This window comes from Moschus berezovskii, chromosome 20 (assembly GCF_049115385.1).
Source record: "Moschus berezovskii isolate FMDL1 chromosome 20, NW_MosBer_1.0, whole genome shotgun sequence".
NCBI classification, from domain to species: Eukaryota; Metazoa; Chordata; class Mammalia; order Artiodactyla; family Moschidae; genus Moschus; species Moschus berezovskii.
The window spans coordinates 22,454,324-22,480,214 of record NC_142479.1 but is presented as its reverse complement, the minus strand read 5'-3'; the positions used below and the strand labels follow the sequence as shown (position 1 = coordinate 22,480,214).

The 25,891-nt window shown below is 36.2% G+C and overlaps 1 protein-coding gene across 4 annotated transcripts in view; it reads right to left on the bottom strand.

Annotated features, from left to right (window-relative positions):
- Positions 1-25,891, bottom strand: part of DHX40 (DEAH-box helicase 40) — a 45,694-nt gene that overhangs the window by 1,685 nt on the left and 18,118 nt on the right. For 2 of the 4 annotated variants that reach the window (XM_055399747.2, XM_088828637.1), the window contains exons 9-17: positions 25,724-25,810; positions 25,403-25,585; positions 20,706-20,786; positions 19,909-20,066; positions 6,372-6,486; positions 5,429-5,537; positions 4,649-4,743; positions 1,443-1,512; positions 901-1,129 (exon numbers count right to left, since the gene is read on the bottom strand). In XM_055399747.2, the coding sequence (XP_055255722.2) occupies positions 901-1,129; positions 1,443-1,512; positions 4,649-4,743; positions 5,429-5,537; positions 6,372-6,486; positions 19,909-20,066; positions 20,706-20,786; positions 25,403-25,585; positions 25,724-25,810 (1,127 nt within the window). The remainder of the gene's footprint in view (positions 1-900; positions 1,130-1,442; positions 1,513-4,648; positions 4,744-5,428; positions 5,538-6,371; positions 6,487-19,908; positions 20,067-20,705; positions 20,787-25,402; positions 25,586-25,723; positions 25,811-25,891) is intronic. The other 2 variants (XM_055399756.2, XM_055399766.2) reach the window with 2 other exon arrangements.

Sequence of the window (25,891 nt, the reverse complement as noted above, 5' to 3'; positions counted from 1 at the left end):
TTCTTTATCACTAAGCCATAAGAGAAGCCCACAGTGCAGTTATACAATGCAACAAAACACCTAGCAGTTAACATTGCCAATGACACTTCTATAATCTTGGGCAAAATTCCCCCCCATTCTATTTCCCAGTGATGTTAAATTTAGGATAATGCAATCTGTTCCATCAATCAGCCTCACAAAGTTTTGCTGAAAAGCTTTTTTTACATGTGAGCTGAGAATTAAGCTTTTTGTCCTAGCTCACTACCACAACTGTTTATGCCTCCTGAAGGAAATGGTCCAAAAAAGCAAAAACTAATGAGTCAACTTAGTCATTTTATAGTTAAGTACAAAACTTTCTGGTTGATAAGTAGTAATATTAACTACTGCAATTAGGTGCCTAACATTTCAAGAAAAAAAAAAATCTCTTGGGGAAAAAAATGTTCTGAGGTTAATATTTCACAAAATTTTATAAATGCAATAAAAATAGTAAAGCACTACTGGCAAGCAGTATGGCGTAATGGTTGAGTAGAGGCCACAGAATTTCTTGGATTCAAAATCCAGATTCACCAAATATTAGCTTTGAGATTTTCAGCAAATTATTGTACACTGCTAAGTATTTCCTCATCCATACAGTAGGGATATGTAGTTACTTCATACGGTTATTGTGGAAATTTAATGGGGTTATGTAAGTTGTTAGCACATAGCAAAAGTTCAATAGATATTATTAATAATGCTGCTGGACAAAGGGGTTAAGAAAAACATGATTAACTGGAAGGAAAGAAGGAAGTCAAAGTACGTCTGAGGCTCGTGACAACTGTTTGCTTTTCTGAGGAGACAGCCAGGACCTAAGCTCCGTAACTGCATTTCTGCAACTATATGAGCGTGTGGACACCTACGCTCTAGAACAAGTGATTCACTCACCCTTTCGGTGCTTTACATTTTCCTTATTGGTCCACCTCCTTCGCGCATCTTCTCTCACTTCACGTCGGGCCACACTGCTCAAATCATGTGCATTAAATTCATGCAACTTGGGTAGCAAGTCTCTCACCCATTCATAACGGATTGGACACACAATTCTTGCATAGACTTTGGTGGTAACTAATACCTCATGAAAAATGATCCATTCAAGTTTGGTTTCTTGTTCATGAAGCTACACAAAAGAATTCGTTTAAGGATGACAACTCAATAACCTGCCATATTCCAGATTAGACCAACCAAACATTAACAGCCTGAAGTTTTCTGAGTTAATTTCTATATTCTTCAATCAAATAGGAGGCACACATCGACCAATACCTTTATGTAATATAGATATATGCTAAACATATCCTCACATCCCTTTTTTCAGAGAAAAGTAGAAGTCATCTATATATTACTTATTCCGACATCTTTACAAAAGGAAGAAATTTCTACAGCTTCCTTTACAAAAGGAAGAAATTTCTATTAGTAAAAATTAAGGTACTTACTGCTGAGGAAGGATGAATATGAACTGGGCTTCCACGCCCATCCATTGTGCAAAATGTTCTCCCAACAGACCTAAGAACCGGAAAACCAAAGGATCAAAGACAAGAACAGTAAAAACAATTAAATAAGCAGAGCACTAACAATGAAAAATTATATGTCCTACTACAAGGAGTACTATATGGAGAAGTTTGTATTTATTTAACTGTCACTATAACTTCTCTACCAATTCATCTTAAAACTAATGATTCAGGGAATTCCCTGGTGGTCCAGTGGTAAAGACTCTGATCTCACTGCCGAGAGCCTGCATTTGATCCCTGGTCAGGGAACTAAAATCCCTGAAGCAATGCAGTGCAGCCAAAAAAAAAAAAAACCCAAAAACTAATGAGACAACTTATATAGTCATTTTACTTAAGTATAAAACTTCCCGGTTGGTAAGTAGTAATATTAACAATAATAATGTATTTGTGCTTTAGAATTTCCAAAATGCTTTCATAATGAAGCATCAAATAAACCTGCTAGTTTTGACAGCCAGGTACTTTATTAAAAGATCAAAACTGAGATTCAAATAAATTAGATAGCTTTCTCAAGGTCAAAGAGCTAATGTATGGTGAAAGCAAGTCCCAAACATAGGTCTTTGGACATAAATACAATATTCTTTATATTGTATTATACTACATCTCCTTTCAAAGGTATAAATAATTTTCACCATTCTAAAATAGACAATTAGAACAGTTCATCTATAATTTTTCTAATTCTTATTAACTTTATAAATTCTTACCCTCTTCTATACTTCTTTACATAAAGGTTATTCCAAAAACTTATCAGAATAAAACCTTAGCTTAATCACACAACTGATTTCCTATAAAACTTTACATATATTCCTATTATAACCCAGGTCAGACTGCATTATAATTATTTGTATATATATCTACACAGTCCATATTTGGACAGTACAAAAATCTTTTTTACTTGAATCATTTGAAAGTTAATCACCAATCATATGCTTCATCATCCCCAAATACCTGAGTGTGCATTTCCTATAATCAAGAATATTCTCCTAAATAACCATCATAAAACCATCAAAACCAGGGAATTAACACATATATTACTAGCATCTAATTCTCAGAACCCACTGAAGTTTTATCAAATGTCCTAACAATATCCTTTATAGCCAAAGGACCCAGTTCAGAAATAATGTATTGCCTTTACTTTTTATGGTCTTTTAGTCTCCTTCATTCTGGAAAACACTCCCGTCTTTGACCTTCATGATCTTGACACCTTTAAGGATTACAGGCTAGTTATTTTGCAGTATGTCCCTCAATTTGATTTTGTCTGTTTTAAGACAATTAGACTCCGGTTACAGATCTTTGGCAGGAATATCACAGAAGAGATGCTCTGTTTTCATTACATCCTATCAGGAGGAACAAGATTTTGATTTACTTCATTTCTGATGATGTTCACTTTGATTGTCTGATTTAGGTAACATCTGCCAGGCTTCTTCACTAAGAAGTTACTTTTTCCCTTTGTAATTAATAAGAATTTTGTGAAGAGGGGCTCAACTCTGTAAATAATTCCATTTGTCATTAAACTTTTAATTTACTCACTCGTTAATTTATATGATTATAGACCCAGGATTTCACATTTTATTCAATCCATTACTATCAGTATTATGAATGTCAAAATATTCCATCTTCGATCAGCCTGAGCCTACTCAAACTGGCTCCTTTGTACTTGGTCACATGGCCTCCACCTTCACTAATGACCACTTTGCTTAGAGGTAAAATAAGATGTTTTGGGGTCACTGTGTACTTTCCCACACCTATTTCTCCAAAGGTCCTTTATTTGGCTGATGGTTGTTCCAAGTTAAAATCTGTGCAGAGGGACTTCTCTGGCGGTCCAGTGGTTAAGAATCAGCCTTGCAGTGAAGGGGATATGGCTTTGATCCCTGGCTGTGGAACTAGGATACCACATTTCTCAAGATCAAAGAGCTAATATATGGTGAAAGCAAGTCCAAAACATAGGTCTTTGGACTTAAATACAGCATTCTTTACATTTATTATACTACATCTCCTTTCAAAGATATAAATAATTTTCACTATTCTAAAATACGATAATTAGAATAGTTCATCTATAATTTTTCTAATTCCTGTTAATGTTAAATTCTTATCCTCTTCTGCACTTCCCTACATAAAGGTTACTCAAAAAACTTATCAGAGTAAAACCTTAACTTAATCGTCACAATTGATTTCCTATAAAACTTTACATATATTCCTGTGAAGCAACTCAGCACACATGCTGCAATAACTGAGCCTGAATGCCACAACTAGAGAGTCTGTCCACGTGCCACAACGAAAGATCCCACATGATCCAACAAAGATCACAAGTGACGAAACTAAGACCTGATAGAGCCAAAAATTTAAAAAAAAAAAGATCTGGGCACAAATTGTATCCATTGCTATTATAGTTATTGCTCTAGTCCATCTCATAGTTAGGCTACATAAGTTTACAGACACACAAATACATATCATGCACACTCACACACAGAGTCACACCTATGTTTATTATAGTGTCTACCTATCCATCTACTTAACTATATTAAGAACTGTAATATCTGAAATTTCAATCAATACCACAGGGCTCATTCCTGTTTTCTTTCAGTATTTCTAACTCCCTTCACCATTTACTTTAATGTATTCAATTATGTGAGTGACTCCTCTGTATATAATGAATCTCCCATCACCACCACTCTTACCCCTTTCCCACAAAGATGTGCTCCCTCCACTCAGACTCTGACATTCAAACAACCAAACAACTCCCATGTGAGTACCTTCCCCAATCCTGCTCAAGCCCTGACAGTCCACACCAAACCATCCTTCATCAGGGATGCCATCCTCAACCTATTTGGCTTTCACACTCCACAACGAGCCACTCCTCTGCAAGAAAACCACTGTCCCTCAGCTTGGGCACTAATACCCCAAGCTGGACAGCTGTCCTACAGACTCCCCTCCTCCCCACTTGAGTTTCAATATCCCACTCTCAGCCACTACAGTTCCCCCGGCACGAGTGACAATTATAAGAAGGTTCACTGTAATTGATGTCATCATAAACACAGAGCTTAAACCAAATTGTCTTTAATATTAAAGAGTTCAATATGGTCATCAAATACAGTTATATTTCTCTATCTGTCTCACAAGCTCTTAGTGCTTACCGTCGAGCTACATTTTTGAAATAACCGGCACAAAGACATCTTCGCAGGACTTCATGTTTAGGGCCTTCAAAGGTCTCTCTTGGGAAATCACTTTGCTATAGACAGAATACACGTACAGTGGTAAGTCTCACAGAACAATTTGAAACAATCTTTTGGTTTGAAAACTCCAAATTTCTAAAGACTTCTATTTCTGGCCAATATGGAATATGAGGGACCAGATTTACCCTTCCGCTTGCAACAACCAAAAATATGAACAAAACATACGAAATAATGATTTCCAAAGCATTATATGAAGGACAATGATGTCTGAGAAATAAATGAAGGAAAAAAAAATGAATTAACTCCAACAACTATTCCAGCTTACAGTCAGCCTTGAGAGAGATTCTGGACCAAGGTGCAGGGAAAACCCGAGTGAAACCTGGAGAACTCCCTGAGTTAAAGAGACAGCGCTGAGAATCCGGAGAGACCAAGATGGCTAGAATTCCCAGCCAAAGTTCAGGAGAGAAGCAATCTGCAGAAGACCCCAGAGATCTACAGGAGGGCTTCAAGAGTTCAACTGAGAAGTGATAAGCACATGAATGTGAGGAAATTACCCAAGGCCAGGAAAAGAGCCTCCCAAAAGGACAAGGGACAACAGAGTTGTGTGCACAGGGTCAGGAACGATGTCTGTTCCTACAAGTCATTCTTTAACACCTTATAATACACACGGTTTTGGGGAGAGAACTCAGAAGGCCTTGCCAAAACACCACTCAAGGGGAAAAAAAAAATCACAGCAATCACCTGTTTAAGCTTCCTGATCAGTTCTCTAAGTTGAGCTTCAACACGAAATGCAGAAAATAAGCACCTCCAATGAATCCAATGTTTCTGGCACCATGAAGCTGGAGCTCCACTGCAACACAAAAATACTGGTGTCTCAAAAGTATCTTTCATAAGTGAAAGTCTAACATTCTCATTTCTATTACACAACTAGAAACTGATAAGCAACTGTCAGCTCTTTTATGAGACCTGTCCAATTAATAAGAAAGCACTTTAAGGAATATGAATAAACAAATTAATACACCTCTAAGGAGATCCAACCAGTCCATTCTAAAGGAGATCAATCCTGGGTGTTCATTGGAAGGACTGATGCTAAAGCTGAAACTCCAATACTTTGGCCACCTCATGCGATGAGTTGACTCACTGGAAAAGACTCTGATGCTGGGAAAGGTTGGGGGCGGGAGGAGAAGGGGACGACAGAGAATGAGATGGCTGGATGGCATCACCGACTCTATGGACTTGAGTTTGAGTGAACTCCGGGAGTTGGTGATGGACAGGGAGGCCTGGTGTGCTGTGATTCATGGGGTCGCAGAGAGTCGGACACGACTGAGCGACTGAACCGAACCGAACCAAACCAAAGTGAATTAAAATAACTTATAAATAGGTTTCTTTTTACACATATATGCTTTAACAAATATTCAATCATTTTCTCATCTAAGCTAGTTATACAGAACCAAAATTCTATGAGGTCAGTTTTCAGGAAAGGTTAAGGAGAGAAGAAAGACAAGAGCTAAACATTACACAATAAATGACGGTCACAGTCACCTCACAGAGAAATCTCACTAATGTTCAAAAAAAATTAATTGAGGTCATTATAATCCCCACTGAAACACTGTCTGAAGTCATATTCTTACTGAAGCTATATTTCAAACTAAGGCTCTCCAGTTCAAAGAACTATCTCACATACCTTGATTTGCACTGTTCAAAGATGACGGCTAAAGTTGCAAAGTCATTAAATCCTCCAGCTTTAGCTGCCAACTCTCGGTGTCTCTGCTCTGCTTCCTTCTGGTACTCTGGATCAACTAAACAATAGTTGGAAAGGCAGTTTAGTTCCACTTTACATCAAGCCTCTTTCTTCACTGTGTTTATTCAAGCTTATTGAAATCTGCCTCACCCTCTGAGGCGGAATAAAGGAGAATGACATTAACTCTTCGGTGGGGGAGTGTGGACCTCTACTTCCACAATTCCTGTTCCTCTTTAATCACACTTTGGAGATTTTTGCTAGAATAGCAACATTACTTCTCTTAATTGATTTACAAAGAGTATTTGGAATTTACTATTTGTTTTTTACCATAAGAGTAACCCATGTTCACATTTTTTAAAAAATGTAAAAGTTCAATGTTCCCCACTTTGTCACATTATCCACAAGTCAATCCTCAGGGCTAACCACTGTTAACTATTTAGGATGTGTCCTTTAAGATATTTTCTACATATATACATACAAGCATTGTGTATGATGGTTTATTTTCTTCATAAGTTCCTTCTCAATCTTCTTTTATTTATTTAATAACAATTTAGCCAAAGTATGTATAGAACTACTAATTCTCAAACATACCTACATTGTATTTCTCAGGAGTATAAGGATATAAAACAATTTAACCCACCCCTATTTATCCAATTCCTAATTACAGGCTATTAGACAGGAACATCACATATGCAAAACCGAAATACTACAAACTTTTCTCTTCTAATTTTATACTGAAGAATATCATGCATACAGAAAAGTACACAGGTTCTAAGTGTACTGCTCAACGAATATTCACAAATCCAACATACCAATGTACTCAACAGCCAGATCAACAAGCAGAATATTACCAGCATCCCAGAGCCCCTTCTTCACTCTCCTTTCAATAACTACTCAGCCCCCTCCACAAGGATAACCATATTCAGACTTTTAACCCAATGAAAGGGCTTTATTTGTTTTTAAAGTTTATATAAATGTACTTTATGCGTCTGGTTTCTTTTGCTCACCCCTATTTTTCTGAGATTTATCTGTTAGTGACTTTGACCCAGTCCCACTCAGGAATTATATGTTCTCTGATTGCCCAAGCTCCCCACACAGCACTTTACCCAGGCTAATCGCTTTCAGAGTCCCCTGGCCACATTTTTGTTCCTCAAAATTTTCTAGGGCTTCTTCCTTCATTGCACAACATCAAGCCACAGCTCCTATTATACCCATCACAGCTAGACTGAGCAGAGGACCCTCGTTGCTTAATTGCAGGGAGTGGCACTTACACAGACTACAATGTGAATCTGCAAAGCATCAGTTCCTGGTATTAGGAAGAATGCAATCTGATTAAACAAAACACTCAAGAAGACAAAAAGTCTTCCATCCCAGGTTTTAAGTAGTTTCCACCTAAGTGACCTGGGTAACAAGTGAAGGAAGCAGCTAGAGACAAAAGGAGAGCAAATATGATTTATCACAGACACACAAATGGTCCTGTCAAGGGAAAGATACAACGCTCATCTCTGGAATCAGTCATGAGTATTGATTTTTTAAGGTGAAATATCTAATTTTGTCTAATTATCTAATAGTATCTATTTTATCTAATAATATCTATTTTATCTAATAGTATCTAAAGGTACGACGCCAAAAGACAAAATGCATTAAAATAAAGCATTAACCATGTGTTGGCTTCCAGCACTAAGAGACAAGCTTACCATCAACCAGGGGCTCCGACATCCTTGAATGGTGGTATCCCCTGCCTGGTATATAAATGCAGAGTCCCTGCTGCCTCAGGGAAGCCTCTTTATGGTTCAATTCTTCCCTTTTCTGCCTTCACCTGACCCTAGAAACATTCAGTTTGGCTGCAACACCTACCACTACTATTCACACAAACGGCTTACCATTTCTTATTAAAATGTCAGAGTAACCACAGTAAGGGTTTCCCTAATGGGTCAGATGATAAATATTCTGCCTGCAATGCAGTAGACCCCGGTTTGATCCCTGGATCAGGAAGATCCCCTGGAGAAGGGCATGGCTACCCACTCTAGTATTCTTGCCTGGAGAATCCCATGAACAGAGGAGTTTACAGTCCTTGGGGTCAAAAAGAGTTGGACAATAAATTTTAGTGATTCCAATTCTAAGCTCAATTTATATTTTGTGATGATTAACTCTGCGAGGTCAGTGTTGCATCTCTGCTGTTCATGGTGGCTGCCTGCTCACACTGTAAATCATGTACAGAGCCCACTCCTTTTCCAGCTGTCCTTCCCACACAACTATTACCTTCTCTCTGTCTCTCCCCCCCATTATTCTCAAAGCCAAGAGAAATTATAGAGCATATTTTTCTTTCTTTTCCTTAACTCTTCCCTCAGAAATAACCAAATTAATTAAAATTAAAACTGACAGAAGTCCCAAAGAAAATTCAGGAAATGTAGAAAAGTAAAAAACCATTATCACACACAGTTCCGACAATCTCAGCAAGTTTATCCTCTGACTGAACAATAGTTTGATGATCTATCTTTAATTACTTTCCCAGTAGACTTGTCATTTTCTTTAATTTTTTATCTTTCCCCAGATGAAATTCTATTATCAGTTTTACCTCAGACAAATAATGCTCTGAGGCAAAAACCATAAACAAGGAACTGAATCAGCAAAACAAGACTGTAGACTGTATCAGCTTAACTTCTTCCTTTGGGAAGATAATTCAATACTTTTCTATATACAATCAACCAGAAAACAAAACTATTACATAGAAAGAGTTTCAACAACAACAATCCTCAGAGCAGAAGCAGGGGAGTAACGCTGTAATAAAGTACCACTTATCTCTAAATATATCACAGTTAAAATATTTTTAAAAAATTTTAAACCAACACAATGTTATTTTAAATTTGTTCCATTTTAAGGCAATGCTGTTTACCATCTTAAAAACATTTAAGAGCCCTCACTCCATTGTTTGACTTCTAAAGCAATATCTATACTAGCAGACATTGTGTACACAGATGACTACAGCATCATCATTTTGATGTTTAAAAATCTTTATTCAATGAGAGATCTGAAAATACTAGCCAGTTTTACCAATAAGTATAATCAACTGGGCTTCCCAGGTGGTACTAGTGGTAAAGAATCTGCCTGGCAATGCAGGAGACGGAAGAGACGTGGGTTTGATTCCTGGGTCAGAAGGAGGAAATGGCACCCTACTCCAGTATTCTTGCCAGAAGAATCCCATGGACAGAGGAGCCCAGTGGGCTACAGTCTACGGGGTCGCAAGGAGTTGGACACAACTAAGCATCTAAGCAGAGCAGATATAATAAACTAAATTAGGTGATCTACAAAGACTAAGACCCAAGCCAGAAAGAACTGCTTAACCTATAAAGACTATATATGCACTTGAAAGCAGCTGGACAACAAATACATATTTTGGAATATAACAAGATCTCAGCAAGTCACATGCTTAAAAGCTGAATCTGCATTTTGTAGCAGCCGAACTTCTTGATCTAAGTTTAAAAATTAACCTTAAGTCACATATGTGCATATAAGAAGTGTCTAAGTATGAATAAGAAACTGATAGCAATTGTTGCCTCAAGGAATTAGATTTGGACGATCCCAAGGAATGCCCCTGCCAAGTTGTCTAACTTTATTTAGATCAGACTATGTAGCAATTTGTGCTCCAGGGCACTGTCAAAAACAACAGATCAATCAGTTAGCAATCCGGGAAGACAAACAGCTTGGTGTAATACCAATAGAGGCAGGCCAGCAAAAATTGAAGCAGAGCAGCCAGACTTTAAAAATGGCTTTTACTGAAGTTGATTTACAATATTATATCAGTTTCAGATGAACAATAATATAGTGATTCAATATTTTTACAGATTATACTTCATTTAACTATAATCTTACTAATATACTTTATAATAATAATATAATGTTGGAGAAGACTATTGAGAGTCCCTTGGACTGCAAGGAGATCAAACCAGTCAATCCTCAAGGAAATCAATCCTGAATATTCATTGGAAGGATTGATGCTGAAGCTGAAGCTCCAACAGTGTGGCCACCTGATGCGAAGAGCTGGCTCACTAGAAAAGACCCTGATGCTGAGAAAGATAGAAGTCAGGAGGAGAAGGGGACGACAGAGGATGAAATGGTTGGATGGCATCACTGACTCGATGGACATGAGTTTGAGTAAGCTCCAGGAGATGGTGAAGGACAGGGAAGCCTGGTGTGCTACAGTCCATGGGGTCGCAGAGTCAGACTTGACTAACTGAAGAACAAATACTTCATTTAAAGCTATTACAAAATAATGGCCATATTTCCCTGTGCAATAAAATAAATCTTTATTGCTTATTTATTTTAAACATAGTAGTCTGTATCTCTTAATCCTATACCCCAAATTTACCTGTCCCTGCTTCCCTCTCCTCACTAGTAATCATTATTTCTTTCTCTATATCTGTTAAGTCTGTTTCTGTTACTTACATAAATGTATATGTGGTAACTCAGATGGTAAAGAATCTGCCTACAATGCAGGAGACCAGTGTTCAATCCCTGACTCATGAAGACCCCTAGGAGAAGGCAATGGCAACCCACTCCAGGATTCTTGCCTGGAGAATCCCATGGACAGAGGAGCCTGGCAGGCTACAGGGTCACAAAGAGTCGGACACAACTGAGCAAACACACTATTTTCTTTTTTTAGGTTCCACATATAAGTGATTACAGAGTATCTGTCTTTCTCTGTGTGACTTCATCCATGTTGTTACAAATGGCAGAATTTCATTCTTTTTTATGCCCAAGATAAATATATTCTATTGTATGGGTGTGTGTGTATATATATATATTTTTTGCCATAGGAGACAGATCCAAAAAAATACTGCTACAATGTATGTTAAAGAGTGCTCTGCTTGGCTTCAGGTCTTCCTTTCAGGTCTTTAATCCATTTTGGGTTTATTTTTATACATGGAGTGAGAAAACATTCTAATTTCATTCTTTTATACATTCTTTTTCATACATTCCACAAGTATGTATGCAGCTGTCTAGTTTTCCCAGCACCATTTACTGAAGAGACTGTCTTTTCTCCATTGCATATTCTTGCCTCCTTTGTCTTAGATTGATGAACCATAAGTATATAGGTTTATTTCTGGGCTCTCTACTCTGTTTCATTGATCTAAGTGTCTGTGTGTGTGTGTGTGTGTGTGCGCCAATACCATGTTGTTTGATTACTCTGAAGTAGTACACTCTGAAGTCAAGGAGTGTGACATCTTTAGCTCTGTTCTTTTTTCTTAAGACTGCTTTGGCAATACAGGGTCTTTCATGATTCCATATGAATTTTAGGATTATTTGTTCTAGTTTTGTGAAGTGTCACAGGTATTTTAAAAGGGATTACATTAAATCCATAGATTGCTTTGAGTAGTGAGGACTTTTTAACAATACTAATTCTTCTAACCCAGGAACATGAGATATCATCCCCTTTCTTTAAATCACATTTAATTTCCTTCCTCAGTAATGTAAAGTCTTCAGAGTATTTCTTTGATTAAATTTATTAACAGGTATTTTATTCTTTTTGATGTAATTCAAAATAGATTACTTTCTTGCTTTCTCTGATAGTTCATATATTAGTGAATAGAAAAATCAACAGATTTCTGAATATTAATCATATATCCTGCAACTTTACTGAATTCACTATTATTATTCACTAATAACTTTTTGGCAGAGATTTTAGAGTTTTCTATGTATGAAGTGAAGTCGTGTCCGACTCTCTACGACCCCATGGACTGTAGCCCACCAGGCTCCTTGGTCCATGGGATTTTCCAGGCAAGAATACTGAAGAGGGTTGCCATTTCTTTCTCCAGGGGATCTTCTCGACCCAGGGACCGAACCCAGGTCTCCTCCATTGTAGGCAGACGCTTTACCATCTGAGCTACCAGGGAAGCCCCATTAGGATGGTAATAAAAATAATGGAAAGGCAGGACAAATATAAATGACACTAGGCGATAATAACTTAAAAATCATCGGTGTCAAGAGGTTTCGAGTTTGAGCTCCTTGTAGAAAAGAAGAAACAAAGAGAAAAGTTCAAGAGAGTCAACTTGAGATATGTATACTATCATGTCATCTGCAAACAGTGATTAAGTTTTACTTCTTTCCAATTTGGATACCTTTTACTTCTTTTTTGGTTCTGACTGCTGTGGCTCAGACTTTCAATATTATGTTAAACAGAAGAGGCTAGAGTGAGCATCCTTGTTTTACGCCTGTTTTAGAGGAAAGGCTTTCAGCTTTTCACCACTGAATATGATATTACCTATGGAACTGTCATATATGAGACCACCCAAATGTTTAACAGAAAGATCAAAGAAACCTAACAAAAAACTATAGGTTGTCCTGATGTTCTGGAAGACTGTGCAGATGCACAAATAAACCTAATAAAACCTAATCCTGAGTCTGACAAGACAATAAACAAGGCCACGGCTTTACAGTTATATTTTAATTGTTTGGAATTTAAAAACATTGATAAATCTCTGTGTTATTTGAGTGCTTTCAAGGTAATTCACCCTTTATATCCATTAACATGACCGACATCAAGTGCTTCATAAAGGCAAAACTTACTCAAGAATTTCCCATCAAAGCACAGAATACAAGACATTTCTACTGGCTATTATCTCAATATTCTAAAGAATTAGACTGTCCTATGTTCATAGATATCTAAGGCCAAATATTAGCCAAGCAAAGGGAAGTCCCTCCTTTCCTGAAGTTGCTAAACTGTAATAAAGTTGTTGCTAAACCCAACTTAAAGCCTTCAAGATACCAAAAACCACCTCAAGGACTTAATAAAAAAGAAAAAAACAAAGAACATATAATCAAAACCTAAGACCTGAACAACTTGAAGGGCTACAAAACTAAGAATCAACAGTCTACACAGATAGAGGCTCTAAAGAATTTAAAATCCCAAAATTTTACTTCTAGCTATGGAAACAACTTAATTTTTCTCTTCTCTTGACTTCTTTCAAAGATATATGAAGCCTTAAGGGAAAAATTATACTACTGTATTGTGAGGTTTATAATGTATGTAAATATAATATATATGACAATAATAGCACAAATGATGGAGGAATAAGTGGAACTAAACAATTCCAAGGTTTCTTATATTTCACATGAAGCAATAAAATATTAACTTTGAGTAAATTTTAAAGATGTGTATTATAATCCTTAGGGCAAGGATAGATTAAGAAATGGCAAAAAGCCACCAAAGGGTTCAACAAAATCCCTATCAAAGTTCTTAGCAGGCTTATGTTGAAGAAACCAATATGCTGATTTTAAAAACTTATACAGAAATGTAAAAAATATAGAATGACCAAAACAACACTGATTTCAAAATTTACCACAAGCTATGTAATTATACAAAGTTGAAAAATGACATAAGGATTGACAAATAGTCTAGAAATAGACTACTACACATACACCTTCCACAGATATTTTAACAAAGGTGCTAAAGCAATTCAGTGGGGGAAAGTAAATCTTTTCAACAAATGTGCTGGAACAAGTGGATAGTCACAGGAAAAAAAGTAATCTAGACTCCTACCTCATACCACATACAAAACTTAGTTTCAGATGGATCACTGTCCTAAACATAATGGTTAGACACTAAAAAGCGTCTAGATCAAAGAATCAATAGAGAAATGAGAGAGAAGCATACTTTTACTATCTCAGGACAGAAAAACATTTCTTACCAAGCAGAAAGCAATAACCACACAAAAAAAATTTATGTACTAAGACTTTATCAAAATTAAAAACCTCTCATCAAAAGACACTGTTAAGAAAGCAAACAGACTGGGGGAGAATGGATACATGTATATGGATGACTGAGTCCCTTCGCTGTTCACCTGAAGCTATCACAACATTCGTTAATCAGCTATACCCCAATACAAAATAAAAATTAAAAAAAAGAAAAAAATGAAACAGAAAACCCACAGACTGGGGAAAAAATATGTACAAACTCATACCTAACAAATAACTTGAGTCTAGAATAAAGAACTCCCAGAGTCAATACATTTTAAAAAGTTTAAAACATCGGCAGAAGACTGTAGTAGATACTTCAAAAGAGAGATAAATACTCACATGAAAAAGTGCTCAAAATATTAGTCATTAGGAAAATACAAACTAAAACCACAAAAAGGTATCACTAATATATAACAGAATGCAAAAAATGAAATGACTGGGAACAAACTGTTAAGGGGACATGTAGTAAAAGCTGCACGCTCAAACACTACTGATACGATTTTTAAATGGTATAGCCACTCCAGGAAAAGAGTTGGCAATTTCTTAGTTTACCTAAGATAAATAAAAAATATATATCTACAGAACACTTGCATAAGAATTTTCAAAATAGCTGTACTCATAAATAGCACCAAACAAGAAACAATTCAACTGTCTATCAACAGGATAACGGATAAACCAATTGTAGTATGCAACAGGATACTAGTCAACAATAAAGAAAATAAAAGCATTGATACATACAAAAACATGGATGAACCTCACATATAATATGTTGACCAAAAAGAGTCAAACACAAAAATGCACATATTATATAATTTTATTTACATGAAGTTTCAGAAGAGGCAAAACTAACCTGAAAAAAATCAGAAAAGTGGCTGGCTGTAAGAAGATGGGATGGAATCTGAGAAGGGGCACTGAGAGAATTTTCGGCAGTGATAAAACTAGGTCTCGACAGGAGTATGGGTTATAGTAGTAAATATGTTTCACAAAATTCACTGAATTACAGACACAGCACTTATACTTTTCACTACATGCAAATTTTACCTCAAAATAAAAAAAAAAGAACAATGAGAGAAATAAAACCAAAAAAAGAAAAACAATAAACAATAAAAATTTTAAAAAGAAGAAAAAACTATAAGCAAATATTGAACTCTAGTTATATAGGACTGCCTTTCACAGTGGTATAGCTTAGTGATTCTATAACCACTTTCGTATATTCTAGGGACAATGAACAATTTGAATATGAACTCTGGACTAGATAATAGTATTGCATCAGATATCAACGTTAATTTTCCTAATTTTGATAAATGTGCCATGGTTAAATAAAGAGATTGCTTGTGTTCTTAGTAAATTACATGTAAATATTTTGTGGTAAGGGAGCACAATGTTTCCAATTTACTCTCAAATGATTCAGAAAAAGAAACAAAATGCATATTTATAAATACTTATATATATGTACACATGCAGGGCTTCCCTGGTGGCTCAGCTGGTAAAGAATCCGCCTGCAGTGCGGGAGACCTGGGTTCGATCCCTGGGTAGGAAAGATGCCCTGCAGAAGGGAATGGCTACCAACTCTAGTATTCTTGGCCTGGAGAATTCCATGACTGTGTAGTCCACGGGGTCGCAAAGGGTTGTGACTGAGTAACTTTCACTTTTAAGGGCTTCCCTGATAGCTCAGTTGGTAAAGAATCTGCCTGCAATGCAGGAGACCCCGGTTCGATCCCTGGGTGGGGAAGATTCGCTGGAGAAGGGATAGGCTACCCACTCCAGTATTCTGGCCTGGAGAAGTCCATGGGCATAGTCCATGGGGTCGCAAAGAGTCAGACATGACTGAGCGACTTTCACTTCACACATGCACAGAGAAAGAAAGAGAATAATAAAGCAAATGCAGCAGAATGTTAAAAACTTGCTGAAACTAGATATAAAAGGTACGACTAGATATAAAAGGTATAAAAGGTACAACTCTTTCAACATTTCTGTTAAGAGTTGGATCTCCTCAGTCCAACTCCCTGGTTTTCCAAATGAAAAATGAAATCCAGAAAAACCAGACCAACAGTCTAGAATCCTGATCTCCTGACTCCCACTTCCCTACTCTATAATAGCTTTTAAAAACAGTATTATTAGCTTTGATACTACCTAACAAAAGCCAGCCAACCTTATTTACTGCATATACCATTTTACTAGAAGAAAAAAAAACAAACTGCAATTAGGATACTTTTAGAATCAAAATTCTGATACTTAAAAACTACACTGCAGGGACTTTCCCAGTGGTCTAGTGACTAAGACTCCACACTCCCAACGCAGAGACCCAGGTTTGATCCCTGCTCAGGGAACTAGATCCCACACGCTGCAACTAAAAGATCCCATGTGCCACAACCAAGATGCAGGACAACCAAATAAACAATATGTGTGTGTGTGTGCATATACGTATACACAAATAATATATATATAAAATAAATATAGATGTGTGCACATATGTATACACAAATAAATATATATAAAATATGAAGTGAAGTGAAGTGAAGTTGCTCAGTCGTGTCCGACTCTTTGCGACCCCTTGGACTGTAGCCCACCAGGCTCCTCCATCCATGGAATTTTCTAGGCAAGAGTACTGGAGTGGGTTGCCATTTCCTTCTCCACAAATAAATATATATAAAACATAGAAATGTACATATAGGTATATACAAATAAATACATGTAAAATGTAAATAGTATAATACATACATAAATATATGTGTACATATATGTATACACAAATAAATAACATATAAATGTTAATAGTATAATTAAATAATATATACACATATATGTGTGTACATATATGTATACACAATAAAATATATAAATGTGAATAGTATAAATAATATATACACATATAAATATATATATATGCTGTTCAGTTGCTAAGTCACGTCTGACTCTGCAGCTCCATGGACTGCAGCACACCAAGCTTCCCTATCCTTCACACACACACACACATAAAAAAACCAATACTACACTGCAATCTATTTGGGATAGGTAGAATATTGATTGGACTACAGAGTATTTTTATACAAAAATTTATCCTTCATTATAATCATCACAATAATAAACCAATCTGGAACCAATACTCACAGCCATAAAGTGATATGGCCAGTGGGACAGCACACTACTGTTAGTCTTGGTTGCAGGCAAGATATACAATCAACTCAGAAGCTCCTTGAAAAGAAAAGAAAGTTGTGCCTCCCCTCCCCACAGACATAATAGAAGAGAGCAAAGCTTACATATGACAAACTAAGTTGTATCCCATATTGACAAGGAAAGAAGCAGAAGCCTAAAGACATGAAAACCTCAAAATAATCCTTTCTCTAAGGGCACAAGAGCTGAACTACCATTTCTTTTGATCATAGAGGAAAAAAATTTAATATATAACTAATGTAAGGCAAAGGTTAACCATACTATCTTCCTTTACCAGTTAAAGGAAATTAACTCTCAGCCAGGATCGTTATATACTCCCTATACTTCAAAAAATTAAGTTAAAGAATAACAAAATGAAAAAATCATTTATCTTCAGTTTCATGTCCTGTAGGGCTAGATATACGGTAATGAAAATATGTTCAGTAATTTCAAAAAAAATGTTCAGTGAATTACTGGAGATATAAATAAATAGATATTCCACATACATGGGTAGGAAGACAATACTGTCAAGATATCACTTCTTTCCAATTTGATCTATAGACTCAATGTAATCTCAATTAGTCTTAGAAAGTTATCTTGTGGATATCAACAAACCAGTTCTAAAGTTTATGTGAAAAGGGAAAAGACCCAGTGGCTAAGACTAAAAGTTAACTAAAAGTTAAAGCAATGTTGAAGGAAGGGGAAGAGGAAAGCTGGAGAAATAACCCTATCTAGATTCAAGAGTTACTATAATGCTTCAATAATCAAGACAGTGCACAAATACAGAAAAACAAATCAGTGGAAAAGAATACATGGACCAGAAACAGACACACACAAATTCATTCAAATGACCTCTAACAAAGGAGCAAAGGCATTACAATGGAAAAAGGAGGCTTTCGAACAAATGGGGCTAGAACAGAAGGACATCAGTTTCTAGGAGATGACATAGGAGAAAATCTAGATGACCTTAGGTACAGTGATGATTTTTCAGATATAATACAAACACATGACTCATCAAAGAAACCACTGATAAACTGGACTTCATTAAAATTAAAAACTTTTGCTCTGTGAAAGACAAAGAGAATGAGAAAACAAGTCATAGACTGGGAAAAAAATACTTGTAAAAGACACACCTGATAAACAACTGTTATCTAAAACATACAATGAACTCTTAAAACCCAACAATAAGAAAACAAAGGGCTTCCCAGGTGGTGCAGTGGTAAAGAATCCGCCTGCCAATGCAGGAAATGCAAGAGACAAAGGTTCGATCCCTGGGTCAGGAAGACCCCTAGAGGAAATGGCAACCTGTTCCAGTAATTTTGCCTGGAAAATTCCATGGACAGAGGAGCCTGGTGCGCTACAGTCCATGGGGTTGCAAAGAGTGGGACATGATTGAGCAACTGAGCACACACACAAGAAGACAAACAATCCGATTTTAAAAGACCAGAACAGATATCTCACCAAAGAAGATACACAAATGGCAAATGAGCACATGAAAAGATGATTAACATCATATGCCATCAGGGATCCACAAATTAAAACCACAATGAAATACCACGACACACCTATTAGAATGGCTAAAATCCCAAAGCAATGCCAACACAAAAAGCTGTTGAGAATGTGGAGCGACAGGAATCTCAGGCTCACTGCTGGTGGGAATGCAATATGGCACTTTGGAAGATAGTTTGGCACTTTCTTACAAATATAAACATATTTTTATCATATAATTTGGCAATAAGTTGAAAATCAATGTTCACACAAAAACCTGCACACAAATGTTTATAGCAGCTTTATCTGTAACTGCCAGAACTTGAAAGCAACCAAGATGTCTTTCCAAAGGAAAATGGATACACAAACTCCACACAATGGAATGCTATTCAGCAATGAGAGGAAATGAGCTGGGACGTCCTTGGAGGTCCAGTGGTTAAGAGTCCACCTTCCAACATTGGGGACATGGCTTCGATACCAGTCAGGGAACTAAGATCCCACATGCCAAGAGGCAATTAAGTCCACGCACTGCAACTAGAGAAGCCCCACGTGCTATGACTGAAGAAAGTCTATATGCTCCCGCCAAAAAACAGAAATGAGCTATCTTGCCACCAAAAGACATGGAGGCGCCATAAAAGCACACTATTAAGGAAGTCAATCTGAAAAGGTATTGGAAGGAATACCTTCCAGTACAGGAATACAGGAATCTGTATAGTCGGAATATATAGTCGACTATATTGGAAAAGGCAAAAAAAATCAGTGGTTGCTAAGGGTTTGGGGGAAGGGATGTAGGAATGACTAGGTGGAACACAGGGAAAGTTTAAGGCAGTGCAACTATTCTGCACAATATTCTGACAGTGAATATGTGTCATTACAGATCTGTCAAAACCTATAGAATGTACAACACAAACAGGGAACTCTTCAGTAATAATAATGTATCAATATTGGTTCTTTAATTATAACAAAGGTACCATGCTAGTGAAAAATGTTAATAATAGGGAAAACTCTGTGTTTGTACTTTCCCTCAATTTTTCTATAAACCTAAAATTTCTCTAAAAATAAACTCTATCAATTAAAAAAAATTCATCAATAAATTTCTTACCAGGTCTAATGAAGACATTTTCCACAGACAACATTGCTGCTATTGGAAGCAGTAGATCTTCACAGTCAAGAGAAGCAGCCTTTATTACCGCACATGTCAGATGTGGAGGGAGAGGAAATTCCACCATAGACAAACCCAATCTGGTCACATGGCCACTCCTTAATGGAAAGAAAAAGTTCTTAAGTCTTTCTGCCTTCAAAGAGTACAAGTGAAATGTTTATCACTCAGAATAAGTCAGATATAAGTTAGATTACTTTAAATTACCTCTAGAAATTCAATTCAATATAAGGCATATGATACACTGTGGACACTAATAAGAGAAACATAAAGATGATAAAATTCCTTGCTCTCAAGGGCCTATATATCCAACAAACTAAACAATAAGGCAGAATAAAGTAATATAATAACAGATACACAATGCTACAGAAGCATGGAAAATGTTCTTAAGGAAATGAGACAATGATAATTACCAAATCTTTTCCCATCACACAGTCATGAGAACAAGGACTGACTTGCTTACTACTTTGATGTGCCCAGCACAATGCCTGGCAATGGAAATGGTGCTCAGAAATTACTTGTTAAATATTACCAGTACTTAACAAAACCAGTTTTATGGTATAATTTCAGAACTGTGGTAAGGGAAGACTAAAAATAAATTCTAATTTCAGGGAGAGCAATCCATTAAATTCAAACAAATCACTTTCTAATGATAAAGGAAAGTATTAAAAAACCCTTAAAAAAAAGAGAGAATAACATCTATTGTGGTTGGTTTTGTTTTGAGGGTTTTTCTTCTTTACCTGTCAATAGCATCACACTGGTAAAGTTGTTTAAGAGCTTCCAAAATAAGTCTTTCATTAGGTGGATCCAAATAGGGGAACCTGTGTGTTTAAGTGATACATAAAATGAGACTTCATTCCTTGAACGTGGCAAGATTTTATACAGATTTGAAAATTTCTTTAAAAGGTTTTCCTTCTGTTTTTCAAGTCTTTTCTCTCTCTTTTCTTTTTAGCATTCTATGATGGTAATCAGCATTCGACAAAGGAGGAAATGTTTTCTGAATCACACTCTTCTATTTAATTCAAGAAGCCCCTTTTTTTTGATTCCCCCTTAGCTGCAATACTCTCACGATTCTTCTCTACTTATCTTAACAAAGGTTCTTCATAGCCAGTACCGTCTATTCTGTTCTGCAGTCTGTAACTTTTATTACAATTTTAAAAAGCAGTGAAGAATTAACTGAAAGTGGCTAAAAAATTACAAATTACTTAATAGTACCTCAAAATGGTTTTTGAACCAATGATAAATATCTTCAATTAACTTTACCAATTTGCTTCCTCTGTATGGATATGTATGGACTTAGTTTCTCTTGAACTGTCTGCAAACAGATTATAAAGACAATGCCAATTTACCCCCAAATATTTCAGAGCATGTCCCCTGAAAGTAAGGACATTCTCTTACATACCACACTATCATTAAGCAATCTAAGACATTTAACAGTATTCACAAAGGTCAGTATGACTATTGAGAGATGCCTCTAGAATATGGGATCCACTTCACACTTCAAGATAATTAATTCTTTAAATATGGAAAAAAATAATATTCACAAGGGACAGCAGAGAGACATATAACCAAGGTGAATATATACCTGCCTACCAGGACAATAATTACTTAATATTATCTGCAATGGATTATTTTTTCCACCATTAGTTTTGAGATGATAAATGATCTACTCCAATTTCTCACTTTGGAAAAGGTCCAAAAGGGGACAAAAGGTCCAATATCTTACACATAAAAAGTCCATTATAGGATTGACAGCTCTATTTCAATATAAATAAACAAAAATCTGGTCAACTGTTCTATAGTCAGCTTTCCTACAACTTGTACCAACAAGTCCTGTTATCTGCTAGAGCAAGAGTTAGCTAGCAAGCACTTTCTAAAGGCCAACTGAGTTATAAGGGAAGCCACTTTTTAAAGGCAAGACAGTAAATATTTTAGGTTTTACAGGCCATTATGGTCTGTGTCACAACCACTCAACTCTACTGCTAAAGCAAAAGCACCCATACATAAATGAAAGGGCATGGCTGTGTTCCAATAAAATTTTATTTACAAAAACTATCAGTGAGCCTGGACCAGATTTTGTGACCCCAATCCTAGAGCAATACCAAACTAGTCAGCTTCCTCATCTACATAACAGCCATTTTAGATTCGTTAAAAGTACAATTATTTCTCCCCTTGATTATATCAAGTACCAATTCTGTCAAACTCTCCTTGTATTATCTGGTTTCTAAGAGATCCATCATATATAATTAGCATTTTTTTTTAGAAACAATCTAGTTTGTCAAACTCCTCATAAAACCCGATGACATGCAAAACTGAATTCCAAATGTACAGTGATGAACACTGAACAGGAATGTTATAATTCCCAATCATCTGGACACTGCAGTCTATTAATAATCATAGCTTATGCAGTAGGGTTTTTTAAATTTTTTAAACAGAATAACTGCAAACTCATACTAAGTTTGTGGTGATCAGATAACTTTAGATCTTTTCCACACTGAATTTCTTTAATGTGCAATCAAAACATGGGATTTAAAATACACCCTTTCAGACTTTTACCTTGGTGATTTTTGCCCAAGGTTCTGGCCTATGAGACCATTCTAAATCTTAGTTTTAATCATCTACCTATTAGGTATGCAAATTTTTACCAAAAATCTGGAAATCATGATTTTAATACGTTTATTTAATATTTTCATTAAAAATCCTTATCAGGAAAAAGTGAAATTCAGCATACTACCAATAAAATCCCCATTAAGGCTTGGTGAACAATTAATCAATACTTTCTGGGTTTGGCTATCTAGCAACTATACCCTAATTCAGCAGTACTGTCATATTCTTATTCACAAAGATGTCAAATGTAATCTTGTTAAATACTGTGGTGAAAACAAGAGACATCAGGTTATCATTCAATCACTTCTTGTGGTGCATCCATTATGTGAATGCTCCCATCTTCAAACTGAAAACAGAATGGTTTGAGGACATATTCTTTGTGATCCATTTTGATTCACATTGATGATTACAAATCAGCATTATATTCTCTTAAACCATTTTCCAATAAACAATGGTTGAATTTGCTAAGAATCAATGTAAAGCTTGCTGCTGCTAAGTCACTTCAGTCATGTCCGACTGTGTGTGACCCCATAGACGGAAGCCCACCAGGCTCCCCCATCCCTGGGATTCTCCAGGCAAGAACACAGGAGTGGGTTGCCATTTCCTTCTCCAATGTGTGAAAGTGAAAAGTGAAAGTGAAGTCACTCAGTCCTGTCCGACCCCTAGCAACCCCACGGACTGCGGCCCATCAGGCTCCTCCATCCATGGGGTTTTCCAGGCAAAGCTTACTAAGCAGCTATTTCTATAACCTGCCCTTTTCTTAAATGGAAAATTTATTTTTTTTAGTTTCTCACAATTTTCTGGTAACCTGTTCTGCATAGTTTCTCAGAGATGACCTACAGAACCTCTGACATTATATCAGCAAGTTCTTTTAGTATTGTGGAAATAATGTCTAAAGCCTCAAGACAACCTCATCTATGGTTGTTAAGTTTCTCTCAGTATTTTCTAATCCATACTAGTCATCATCCCTTCTTATCTAGACTTGTTCTTCTCTTTTCAGTTTTAAAATCATTCTTTATTAAAAATTTTTCTTTGTTTATTTTGGCTGTCCTGGGTCTGCGTTGCTGCACTTGGGCTTTTTGAGTTGCCGCAAGCAGGGGCTACTCTTCGCTGTCGTGCTTGGGCTTCTCTTGTAGTACAGCACAGGCTCTAGGCATGCGAGCTTCAGTATTTGCGGCTCACAGGTTCAGTATTTGCGGCTCACAGGTTCAGTATTTGCGGCTCGCAGGTCTTAGAGTGTGCCAGCTTCAGTAGTTGAGGTATGTGGGCTCAGCAGTTGTGACGCATTGGCTTAGTTGCTCCATGACATGTGCAATCTTCTCAGACCAGGGATTGAACCTGTGTCCCCAGCACCAGCAGGCAGATTCTTCTCCACTGTGCTACCCACCAGGAAAGTCCCTAAAATCAACCTTGATGGAGGATAATGGGAAAGCACAGTAACAACAAAAGCTACATTTTCTTTTGTTACCTATGAATACCATACCATCTATTTCAAATTCTGGTTCTCTGTTGTGGGGAGATAGAACATGGTAAATATAATTAACACTGCTATATGTTATATATGAAAGAATTCTCATCATGAGGAAAAAAATTTTTTTTCTATTTCTTTAATATTTTATCTGTATGAGATGATGGATGTTCACTAAACTTACTGTGGTAATCATTTCACAATGTATACATTATGCTGTATACCTTAAATTTACACAGTGCTGTATGTCAATTATATCTCAATAAAACTACAAGTAAAAAGAAAGAGAGGTGTGGAAGGAAGTCTTTTTTTTTTTGGTCTCTAATATTTTAAGAATTTTCAGTACTTTCTAAGTCTTAAAACTTAAGATGAAAAATAATTCAGTGCAGATGATATTGAGTAATTATTGTTTCTATTTTTCTAATATATATTTATTCTTGGTTATATGCTGCTCTGTTAGCCTTTATAAATATTTTCAATCTGAGTTCATCTGTTTGGTCAATTAGATTTCTTTAAAATGGCCTTTCTCATAGGTATCTTTTATGAAAACAATTTTATATATCTGCTTTCTTCTTTCTAGGATTTTTATTCTCATCTAGAAAATCTCTGGTGCTACAATAACTATCAAAAAAAAATCTTAGATGGCTTTCCAAGAGTATATAAAATATATCTGGATGTACCTAGTAACTATTTCCCTTATTATGAATTTGAAGAATGCATAAAAAAAAGAAAAGAATGCATGGTCATCTTCTCCCTAGGTTCCTGACACTTCAACATCCTGACAAATAAAAACAAAATTAAGACAAAGACAATACTCTTCTTTCACTATTTCTTCTAGCATCAATTTTATAATGGTAAAATTTCAAGGCCCTACAATATTCTGTCCTATACTAATTATATAGTTCAACATTTAACTGAAATTTAACAGTTGTTCTATTCTTTGCTTCATGTCTGAATCTCATTTCCCCACTAGAATTTAAGCTTAGCGAAAGCAAAACCTACTAAAGAGTATTCCCCTCTCTTGGTACTTGGTACCATGGTGGCTACATAAAAAATGCTAATCCCTCCAAAAATAAAACACAACACTTTCTAAGTGGAATTAAAGTCAATGTATACATTTCATTACAGATAAATAGTGGTCACTAAATGATCCAAATAAACAGCCTGAAACACTCCATTAAGCCAAGGTTAAAATAATGAGCAAGGGATCAAATACCGGTAAAGCAAGGGAAAGAAACCTTCTATTTGGGTTTAGTTAAACCTTGAAATGGAGGAACATATCTGTCAAATACTTCAAAAAAACTTCAGAGGAAAAACCTGACTCCCTAACAAATTTTTCTTTTTTTCAAATTGTCTACATACCTTATGACATCATGTATGGCAAGGCACTTTAAGGTCAGAACTACAGATGTCAAACTAGTTCTCTTAATCTCAGGGATCACATGGTCAGGCATACACTGGTTCCAAAAATCTTTACTATAGATCCGAAAGCATTTTCCTGAGGAAGTCCTGCCAGCTCGGCCACTTCGCTGTAATGCCTCACTCCTTTAGGAAAAAAACAACAAAAAAGTCCCCAAAATGTTCTGTGATTTTTTTCTAAGTGATTCATTTTCTTTCTCAAAACAATCAGAAATTATCTAATGAACTGCTCTCTGAGCAAAAAGGCTTAACACAGAGACTTACTTTGAAATTGGAACCACCTCTAGGATGTCCAATCCTAACCTGGGGTTGTGATTTAACTGCTTCACAAAACCACCGTCCACCACGTATCTAAGGAGCATGGAAAAAGTTAAATTTCTAGAAAATACAGAAAGACTTGCTAATTTTTAACCACTTTGGGTACTTCTTTTC